The following is an 11261-nucleotide window of genomic DNA, read 5'->3' as shown; positions in this document are numbered from 1 at the left end:
TTTTTTTACTGAGTACATTTTTTAAATTGACGTTGCGTTTACATTTTTATTCAGTGTAGATTAACTCAAGTCACAGAAGAAGCATGCTATAGCTTAAAAGAAAATCAGTCAATTGAAATGTGACCACTATTTGCCTCAAAGCTCGACACATGTCCTTCGCATAGAGTTGATCAGGCTGTTCATTGTGGCCTGTGGAATGTTGTCCCACTCTCCAATGGCTGTGCAAAGTTGCTAGATGTTGGCGGGAACTGGAACGCGCTGTCGTAAACGTCAATCCAGAGCATTCCAAGCATTCCATCTGCCCAGTACAGCTGAAACCAGGATTCATCTGTGAAGAGCACACTTCTCCAGTGTGCCAGTGGCCATTGAAAGTGAGCATTTGCCGACTGAAGTTGGTTACAATGCCAAACTGCAGTCAGATAAAGACCCTGGTGAGGACAACGAGCACACAGATGAGCTTCACTGAGAAGCTTTTTGACGTTTGTGCAGATATTCTTTGGTTGTGCAAACACAGTTTCATCAGCTGTCCAGGTGGCTGGTCTCAGACAATCCCGCAGGTGAAGAAGCCGAATGTGGAGGTCCTGGGGTGGCGTGGTTACACGTGGTCTGCGGTTGTGAGGCCGTTTCGACGTACTGCCAAATTCACTAAAAAGAAGTTGGAGGCGGCTAATGGTAGAGAAATTAACATTTAATCCTCTGGCAACAGCTCTGGTGGACATACCTGCAGTCAGCATGCCAATTGCACACTACCCCAAAACCTGAGACATCTGTGGCATTCTGTTGTGTGACAAAACTGTACATTTTAGTGGCCACTGAAGCCAGTGAAATCATGTTGAACACAGACAGTATGTTACTGTTAGCACTAGGTTTTCTTGGAATACTCAAGTCAAAGCTTTTAGTAGCCAGCCATTAGAGCTGTGTGTAAGACCAGGAGGAATGGAGGATCGGTTGTTGAGTGACTGATAATTCTGTGATGGAGCTGCCAGAAGTCTCATTTGAGTCCAATGCCTAGGCCCCACCCCGTGGCATGTGTGTGTAATCCAGGGATTTGAGCTGATGACGTGTGTGTGCCATGCAAGAGTACAGGCTTGCGTGCTGTAGTCCACTACAGCCCTGCCTTGGCCTTATTTTCAGTCACAGCATGGCAAATGCAGCCCTCTCATTGGACAACACTGAAGCATATGGAAAACTTGGAAAGACATGTTTAGTACCCCCATCATACCTAATTTCATAGCTTTGATGAAAGTATACAAATTGCAATTAAATATCAATATCACAGGACTACCCAGTTTCAAAACGGACACCAATCACAGCTTGGAGTGGGTGTTTCTAAGGTCGTAGAGAGCCAATGGTAAAATGCCCCATAACAATTATGAATGGTCACGCAACATCCTGGAAAAGGAATTACTTTCACCATGGGAATGCTGGCCCCACACCTCCCCTGCAGCTGTCACTGTGCATCAGTGGTTCCCCCTCTGCCTCTCCTTCCACTAGGCTGTGCTACACTACCCAGGGTGATAACTGTCCCCTCTGGCTGTTTGTGCCTTCCTTCCGCTGCTCGGCTAGTCACATAACAAATAGCGTGCAGCCAGATTAAACATTTAGAGGTATTATACAGAGCAGTAGGAGAGAATAGTACCCATTGCTTTAAGTCAAAAGGCAGCATGCTGCAGTGGAGTCACACAGACAGAGGGAGATAATGGAGAGAGATCTTGATGGTATTGTTGAGGAAGGATGCAGTAAGCAGACAGCTTCTGCAAATGAATGGTCAACTTTCGCAGCAACCATCAAATGAGCCAACCAATGAAATGATTCCATGTGAGTGTGGGTACACTTTGCAGTAGTTTGGCAAGTTTCAGCGTGTCAACACCTCTCCCTGACAGCAGAGTACATTAGGAAAACAGATGTACAGACTGACAGGGGAAAGGATTTCTTTAATAGATTTTCTGACAGACATTCAGCATCACACACTGAAACAATTTCAAACTGTTCATTGTATAAGGCAAGCATGGAGGGGTGGGTGGTGTGAGCAAGGTCTCATTTCAGTAACCAAACCACTTGGTAGTGTTCGACGGTTCATTCATCAAGTATCATACGCTTACAGATCCTGAAGGACTACAGCCTTTCATCGGAGGTCTGTGGAAAATGTTTCAAAAGTGCAAAAGAAAAGAAAAATCACGATTCGTGATGATTTTTTGCAGTATGTTTTTTTTTTGCGCCAGGGTCGTAATCACGAGGCACTAAAACAGGGAGGGACTATCCAAACTTGTCCAATAAGGCAGGGTTTCCCAGGACCGAGTTTGGGAAACCCTGCCTTATTGGACAAGTTTGGATAGTGTTTGAGAAACCCTGCAATAATGAACGCTTGTTTTTTATTTTCTGTTAAATTGATTTTCTACCTTGTGCATTAATGAATACGACCCAGGTGTCTCCATCTCTCTCCAGAATCTAGTTATTTATTTCAGCAGTTTGTTGGCAGTGGCGGCCATAGAGGAGGTCATGGTCGCGGTGGGAACGGTGATGTCCTTGAAGATGGGCTGGGTGTTGCCGGCGTAGGAAGGCTTGTTCTGATTCAGCGTCTCAATGATCATCTGCTTCATTTCTCGGCTAGCGTCCCCTCTCACCGCTAGTAAGGCCACGATGTGCTCTTCCCTATGGGGACAGAGGACAGACACCTTTTTACTGAAGGACAATCAATTAAGCCTACAATGGTAAAAATCAATGGCCATCACATAATGTGAGTAGATAGCACATACACCATATATACACACAAGTATGTGGACAGCCCTTCAAATTAGTGGATTTGGCTATTTCAGCCACACCTGTTGCTGACAGTTTTTCATGGTTTGGGCTAGGCCCCTTAGTTCCAGTAAAAGGAAATCCTAAACGCTACAGCATACGATGACATTCTAGATGATTCTGTGCATCCATCTTCGTAGCAACAGCTTGGGGAAGGCCCTTTCCTGTTTCAGCATGACAATGCCCCCGTGTACAAAGCAAGGTCCACACAGAAATGGCTTGTCGAGATCGGTGTGGAAGAACTTGACTGTACTGCACAGAGCCCTGACCTCCACCCCATTGAACACCTTTGGGATGAATTGGAACACCGACTGCGAGCCAGGCCTAATCACCCAACATCGGCACCCGACCTCACTACTGCTCTTGTGGCTGAATGGAAGCAAGTCCCCGCAGCAATGTTCCAACATCTAGTGGAAAGCCTTCCCAGAAGAGTGGAGAGGCTGTTTAACAGCAATGGGGGGGACCAACTCCATATTAATGCCCATGATTTTGGAATGAGATGTTCAACGAGCAGGTGTCCACATATACTTTTGGTTATGTAGTGTCTTATACGGTACATCTGAAGTAACTTCTCCTACAGCCAAGGTTATTCTATTGAAAACCATGATACCCCACTAACATTCATTCTCTGTGTAGCCTATGTGTTAAGTGGTGTATGATCTGACCTGATGTCAGGGTATTTAGAAACCAGCGTGGAGACCTCCAGGTACAGCAGGGTGGGGTCTGTGAGTTTAAACACCTCAGCTATAGCAGCGATGGCATCACACAGCCGGTCAGTCTCCTCACCCTGGAGCAGAACAGAGACAGAACAAACAAACAAACTGTAAAAGTCAGTAACAGTATCAGCGTGTGGACTTATCAGAGAAGAGCAGTCTTCCTTACATCAAAAATGAATAATGAATCGTGACTAACTATTTGCTGAAAGACTAGATCAAGATGCATGTAGTTTCTACTGAGCATCTCCTTGGAAAAGAGAACACTCCTGTAACAATAAATAAACACTCACAGCAGTGAGTTTCCTGAAGAGGAACTTGAACTGCTCAGCCTCCTTAATCATCCTGTCCGCTCCCTCCCTCCTCTCATCTGCGTTCTTGAAGGTGATCCGTTTCTGCATCACAGCCTTGATATACTCCACCACCACCCTGCGATGGGCTTCGCTGGTCATCTCCTAAACACATCACATACAACATACTCAGTCACACACACAGGATGACCACTATCAATTTGTACATGCAAAATGTGTGGATTTCTCCAGAGCAATCAATTGTCCAAGCCTTTCATTTGATAGGATTATATCAATGATTGATTTCTCCATGTACCGTATTGAAAGGCCTCTTGATCTTGGCGAAGTCGTTGAAGTAATCCTCGACGGTCACACAGATGGTGTCCACTGCATGGGTCCCCGTCAACCACTTCCGGGTCAGCAACTCACTGAGATGATGCTGTGGAGAGAAAAATCACCACTCAAATACAACAGAACCGTGCTCATGGCAACATTCTGTCAAATATTATACTAGAACAGTAACGAATGAGCTTAAAATATGTCCACAAACACTTTGTTCTAACCTCCAAATCCAGGAAAACTTCATCCAGTAGAAACTGGCATCCATCTTTGGCCACGTCGTTCAGGGTCCTCTCTATGGCAGCATCATTCTGGGTGGGCTCCGTAGATTTTAAGAATTTCTTCTTTAGACTGTTAATAGAGTCCCTAGGAGCAGAGGTATGGTTAGATATACATTAGCCGCATTAGGTTAGAGAAGACATTCTTATTTACAGGGAATTGTCAAATGGGAATCACTTGAACGTATGACAGTTGTTTATAATGGCGATCATGTATTGGACGTAGCACTGAGGGAGCTGCCGGTCTCTCAAGTGGTCCTCCTTGTAGGCGATCGCCTCTTCCCTGTACCTGAACAGCAATAGAAGACAATTGTAGATATACATTGCAATCCGTCATATACATAGCAATCCATCCCTGATATTCTGTAACACACCTTTACTGCCATCAATGTAAACGACTAATCACTACACAATTATTAACACAACATTATGAAATCCATGTTACCTGATGAGGAATGAATTCATCTGTTTTAAACAGAGCTTCAGGACCTCCTCTTTGAAGGTCTCGTCGATCTGAGCTGCCACTTGGAGATTCTGCTCAAACATCTGATGAGGAGAGAAAAACAAACATGTCAGATGATGGCCCCCCATCCAATAGACTTACAGTACACACTAGTGACTCACTGTAATTCTCAGATCCTAATTTTATCACATACACATTGTCTAGTGTAGTAACGCTACTGTAGTAGCCACTAGTCCAATGGGTTAAAGAGATTCTGGCTGATGCCAGAGGTGACTGGTTATACCTGGAAGACGATGGCGGGGAGGGTGGTCTGGTAGTATCCGTCTTGATCCGCCTCTGGTTCAGTCTCTTTAAACCAGTCCTTCTTGTCTGTCTCCAGAGCCTTGCGAAGCCAGCCAGTGATGTTAGACTGTGGAAGGGTGAGAGAGAGTCAGCCAGAGCCATGTTACCTTGGTCTAATAATTCATGAAACATTTAATTAGTGGCGGCTTCATCTTTGTTTACTGATGCAGAGAGAGAGAGAGTTGTATATCTGACAAGAGCCGCCATGTCGCTGATATCACAGAGTGTGTGTTGGCTGGACTCACAGTGAAGGTCTGGACGTATTTACTGAGAAGCTCATCTACCACCTTCTGAGGCAGCAGAGGATCCATCAGGTGGATGTCATACTCTGTCACCAGCTCTGGGTGACCCATCATCTCCACACTGGAACACAAACACAGCAGGGCGTGAGGACATGGCAACACAGCCTTGCCTGTACTATACTGTCTGTGGGAATTCATATAGTTCATGTATTGAATGTAAAAGACAGACAGCTACAGAGACACACACACACCATGGCATGCTCGCGCACCTGCACACACGGCAATGCCCGAATCCATATTATACACACAGATACCTATAAACATAGGCTGGTCACAAGCAGTCGCGCGTAAACACACACATACTCAGAAAATCATTGTGAATATAAGTGATCTATAATTCTATAATTACACAGCCTCATCCAATCAGTGGTTGTGGTTTCCATGGTAGCTGTTGGCTGATGCTTGTGTCAGAAATGGATATAAGGCTAGTTCTTTGTGTTTTGAATGCATTAGTACATTCATCTTTCTCCGTTCAATCTTTTCGGTGCATTCAATATGCAGTAGTATGTGCGTTCATTGGATTATCCACACCAATTTTGCTTAGATCGCATGCTATGCCCTCCCTCTCGTGCCTAGGGACTGTTTAGCTTTAAATATTGAGTTAATTGCTCTTTGCAGAGCTTAGAAGTCCTTCCCATATATGGAGAGTACAAAAGTATTTCCGTGCCTATGTTCTTCCTACATCAATTTAATGATTTTGAGAAACACTCCACACACAAATGATGAAAGGTTAAAGGGATAGTTCACCCAAATTGCATTGGTCTCCAAACCCTGTAAGCAGTCTAAGGACAAGGCATGACAGCAATCCATGCTTTGGTTTTATTTCCCTCGAAATGTTTCCAAATGCTAACGTTTTAGCATTTGCGGCACAAATTCCATTCAAGTCATGGTACCGATATTAGCGTTTTTCATCTGAAAGTATCTAATATTAAATGCGAAGCTCAACAAAGTCACTAAAAGATTCTTATATTGGTATCATGACTTTAATGGGATTTGTGCCACAAATGCTAAAACGTTAGTATTTGGAAATAGTGTCAGGGAAACTACACACCAAAGCATGGATTTCTGTCATACCTTGTCAATAACTGCTTGCAGGGTAAGGAAACTCCTGCATATTCCACTGAGCTATGATTAGACTGGTGCCCAGTTATCACTGATGCTACATGAGCCACAGAGAGAGCAGATCATAGCCTGACCTGTAGTCAAAAAGTGTCTCAAAGTAGGAGAGACGATATAGGCTCAGGTCCTCCATGTCCATAGCTTAATCGTATTCAATATTATCTAAAAGACAAAACTGATCCTATATCAGCCCTCCTACTTTGAGCCTCTTGTGAATACGGGCTGAGAAAGGATACCTTTTGTATGTGTTGAGGACCCAGGTGAGGAGGGACACGATCTCGTTGGCCTCCAGGTCCTCTGCAGCCAGCTCCTGCACCCGCATGGACACGGCTTTGTGGTACAGCTTAAAAAACCTGTCAAAGGTGTTGTAGTGTGGCGGGAAGCACTGCACCATCAGGTTCTTCACCACAATCAGGTCGTCCAGCACGTACTTCCTGGTGATCTCCAGGAGCCTCACCATCCACATCTTGTCTGCCTCGCGCGTCACCGACTGGCTGCCCTCGATGCGTGTGGTGACCGTGCCCTCCAGCACCTCAAACATCTTCTCTGTCCAGCGCTTGGGCCGACTTGGGGGGATAAAGCCCATCTGCTTCTTGCGGTCCAGCATGCGCCGGTCAATCTTCTCCTCACGCTCAATGATGCGCACCACTGAAACCAGCATGGTGGGGTCGCGGCGCACCGTGCCCATGGCGCGCTGCAGCACCATCCACAGCTGCTTGGCCAGGTCGTCAGACAGGCCCTGCACCGCGCCAAAGTAGTTGCGGATCAGATTCATGTCGTGAGTGTTTTTGCTGTCCATTCGGTACTGCTCGTACATGAGGTCGTCCCGCGAGCATTCCAGATCCATGAGTTTACGGTGGGCCTCCAGCAGCTCAGCCTGCTCAATCAGCACCTGGGTGTCTGCCACTATCTCAGGCACTGCACAGAAGGGGAATGGTATACAGCAAGGTAGATAATTATTGGCACCCTTGATAAAGATGAGCAAAAAAGACTGTATAAAATAAATAATACAAATACTGAGCTATATTGCATGCTCTAAAGAATGTGCTAATGATATTATACTAATAAAATTGCTAGGAGAAGGAGATTTAGTTGAACAAATAATTAAAAACATCTAAAAAGATAGGGGTCAAAATGATTGGCTCCCGTTTTCAGTACTCCAGCACCCTCCCTTCGTGACGATGACAACACAGCCTTTTCCTAAAATATTTTATGAGATTGGAGTGGTTCAAGTCCGGAGACAGATGGCCATTGCAAAATGTTGATTTTGTGGCCAATTAACCATTTCTTTGTGGATTTTGATGCGTGCTTGGGGTTGTGTTGCTGAAAGATCCACTTGCGGCCAAGTGTCAGCCTTCTGGCAGAGGCAACCAGGTTTTGGGCTAAAATGTCACGGTACTTGGTATAGTTAATGATGCACCACCAAATGTTAACTGTAGGTATGAGGTACTTTTCTATGCCAAACCCACCACTGGTGTGCAGGGCAAAAGAGCTCTATTTTCCTGTCATCTGACCATAGCACTGCCTAAAGTTTGTAAAACAGCATTGGCACTTGGATTGAATCTGGTGCTATGGTCAGATGGTCAGGGTTTGGCCTTGAAAAACAGAAGCATATGCAGTAACGTACCTCATACCTACGGTAAATTATGGTGGCGCATCTTTTATGTTATTGGGCTATTTTGCTTCCACTGGTCCTGTGGTCAACACCATCATGAACTTTACCAAGTACCAAACCTGGTTGCCTCTGCTAGGAGGCTGACACTTGGCCGCAACTGAATCTTCCAGCAAGACAATAACCCCGAACAAACAAATGGCCATCTCAGTCTCCAGACTTAAACCCCATTGAACACCTGTGGTTTGAATTGAAGAGGGAAGTCCATAAGAGCAGACGAAGGATATCAAGGATCTGGAAAGATTCTCTATGGAAGAACGGTCCTCCCAATATGCTATTTATTTTGGGGCATGCTGTAGATATTGCAACCGTTTTCTGAAAACAGGGGTGCCAATATGTTTGGCCTCCATCTTTGAGATAGAACATTTGTTTAACAAGTAATAAAAAAAACTTTCTTTAAGCAATGGTATTAGTATAAAATATTATAATTTCCCTTTTGTTTTAGCATACAATATAGCTCTGAATTTATATTCTTTATTTTATACAGTATTTTTTGCTCATCTTTATCACGGTGCCAATAATTATGTACCTGACTGTATATTAATGCATTAATACTTTGTAACAGTACATTCTATGTACACAAATGCAAAGAGAAACAGCAATAACAGTTCCCAATTGATCTCTGAGGCACATGTAGTAGTTGTGCGGGGTACCTGAGAAGATATTCTTTAAATTCTCGACAGCTGAAGCAAGCTGACTGTGTTGGACCACGGCGTCTTTCACATCTTTGAGGTTCTCAATAGTGTTAATACTCTGCCTCCAGTCCTTACTGACGTCTGCCAGGGAGTTCTGTATGTCTTTGACATCCCGCAGGGCATTATGGAGCTGACTGAGCCCTGTGCGGACACCGTCCAACTGGGACTGGATGGCAGCCTGGGGAGAGGGAAAGAGCCCAGGTAAGGTGTTTCAGGCCTGAGCCATGTATTTACAATATATATATATATAACGTTACAGCTCTCATTCAGACTAAAGCTCTATGAACAATAGGGAAGTACAGAATGTATCTCATGTCTTCTTTGCGTCATCATTTTCTACCTTCAGTCGGGCTTCTACTGAAGCTTTCTTGCGAGCCTCTCGCCGGCAGTACTGCTCTACTTTGTCCAACTGGTCCGAGCGCTGCAGCATCCCTGCCACCCTCTGCACGGCGGTAGCGACAGCCTCCCTGTTCGTCTCCTCCATGACAACAACGCCAAGCTGGGTCTGTCAAAGATCAAGACGCTCACTTAACTGAACGTTACACTCTGTGATTACGACGAAAATGTTGCAAGGAACTATATCAGGTGGATTGCGTTATTAAACCATTAATACTGACAGTGCCTGTGTGAGGTGAGTGCCCATTGCATTGGGTAACGTTTAGCTGCCTTGGCTAATGCTACTTGCTGGCATAACGTTAGCTAGCTTGCTACTGCTGCTGCTACTACTACTACTACTACTACTATCTGGCAAGCAAACTCAAATGTCTCTGAAATGTATTTTACTGGAGTACAGTAGCTAACTATATTGACTGGAAAATACTAACTTTATAAGGACAAGCCTGACGCCCAAACCGATCTTTAATTTATTTCAGAATGTATAAACATTTGGTTAGAGTCAGTTTTAGGTTTTTGCTAGTCGGGTTTAAGCGTCATCTGTATGTTTAAAGTCTCTCCCATAATGACTAACTAGCAAGCAGCCCATGTTAATGGTAAGCTAGACAGCTAGCAGCCTAGGTTGGCGAGAGGAAGGACACACACACAGCCCAATCAGTAAACACAACGCTAGCCCGTGTTCAAAACTCACTTGAAATGTAAAATGATCAAATCCAATATCTTACCAACTCTAATAATACGTTTGAGTAGGTCGTTCAAATTATCTCATTTCAATTCCAACACTGGTTCTCCTGGTTCAGTTCCTGGTTGACCTTTCTCGTGCGCCGCCCCAGTAGCAGCTGACAGAACAGCGCGCTTGGGAGCATCATGTGCGCGCGACTTTTGAAAGAGTATGCAATTTCTCACAACTGTATTTTATGTTACCGTTGATTTCTATAAATACAAGTCATTAGCTACAACACAGTTTCTAAACCCAGAGGCATAACATCGCAAGACTTCCGGAAACTAACCAGGTCGGGGATTGGGGTATAAAAAGTCAATGAGATAAGTGAACAATTCGTCCTTAGTTGTTCATTTTCTCAAAATCTGAATGCCCAATCTAGATTCGAGACAATGTCTTAAGTAGTTGAACTTGTTATAACTACAAGCTAATGAGAGTGAGAAAGTGATACATTTTCATTTTTCGTCCAAAACAACTTTATATCGAAGGAGTGGCTTTGATTTTTACGGTCTGCATATGCGCAGTTTGGGCGAGACGACCGTTATGACGTGGCCATGACATCGCCTACAAGCGTGATCAGGGATTTCTATTGGAGAAGCAGTTTTAGCCTCTCTTCATACTGTAACGTCTTTGGCTAAAATGTGTAGGAACGTAACAATTTGGTTTTAATTCCCTAACTGTGCTGAGCACTAAATTTAGTGTTTATTTGAAAATAAATCCTCATATCATAGCTTTCTTTTTGTATGGAGATCTGTATCCAGCATTTTATTAATATTTTCAGTGTTTCAAATAAATAAGATAATAATCAGCACTTTTTTTTAATGATTTTATTGTGCTAAATAACAAAACATGTTAGATGCCTATTGAATTCAATTGATATCTGAAACTTGTATGCATGTAATCCTTCTGTAAAATGTGCCTACAGTGCAACATGCAGGTTGTTCTATTTATTTATTGGTTCAATATATTACGATAAACCTTTGTTTCTCTCCTGTTCAGTGTACAGTACTTACAATAAATACACAATAAAAAGCATTACCAACAGTTGTTAAAAAAAAGTCTGGAATTCCATTATTTTAACATTTGCATAATAGTTTTAAATAAAGACAAATGCACGCGAAAGAGCTTGGAAAGC

General features: G+C 43.8%; 1 protein-coding gene across 2 annotated transcripts; it reads right to left on the bottom strand.

The window, feature by feature from the left end:
- Positions 1 to 1914: 1914 nt before the first annotated feature.
- LOC106599297 (exocyst complex component 3) lies at positions 1915 to 10580 on the bottom strand. 2 transcript variants are annotated; one of them, XR_014391869.1, is made up of 14 exons: positions 10131 to 10580; positions 9353 to 9517; positions 8971 to 9190; positions 6882 to 7563; positions 5470 to 5587; positions 5166 to 5291; positions 4865 to 4965; positions 4598 to 4708; positions 4366 to 4507; positions 4119 to 4241; positions 3806 to 3967; positions 3465 to 3586; positions 2400 to 2652; positions 1915 to 2136 (listed from the first exon to the last, which is right to left on the bottom strand). XR_014391869.1 is itself a non-coding variant. In XM_082973400.1 (13 exons), exons 2-13 carry the CDS (start codon positions 9494 to 9496, stop codon positions 2457 to 2459), a joined length of 2247 nt encoding a protein of 748 aa, XP_082829526.1. In that variant the 5' UTR covers positions 9497 to 9517; positions 10131 to 10580; the 3' UTR covers positions 1915 to 2456. The 2 variants fall into 2 exon arrangements, 1 of the variants encoding a protein (XP_082829526.1); XM_082973400.1 differs by having other exon boundaries at positions 1915 to 2652.
- Between the last annotated feature and the right edge of the window lie 681 nt (positions 10581 to 11261).

The sequence above is a fragment of the Salmo salar genome, chromosome 03 (assembly GCF_965601325.2).
Source record: "Salmo salar chromosome 03, fSalSal1, whole genome shotgun sequence".
Taxonomy (NCBI): Eukaryota; Metazoa; Chordata; class Actinopteri; order Salmoniformes; family Salmonidae; genus Salmo; species Salmo salar.
The sequence above is the reverse complement of the archived record's forward strand: the minus strand, read 5'-3'. Positions and strand labels throughout refer to the sequence as shown.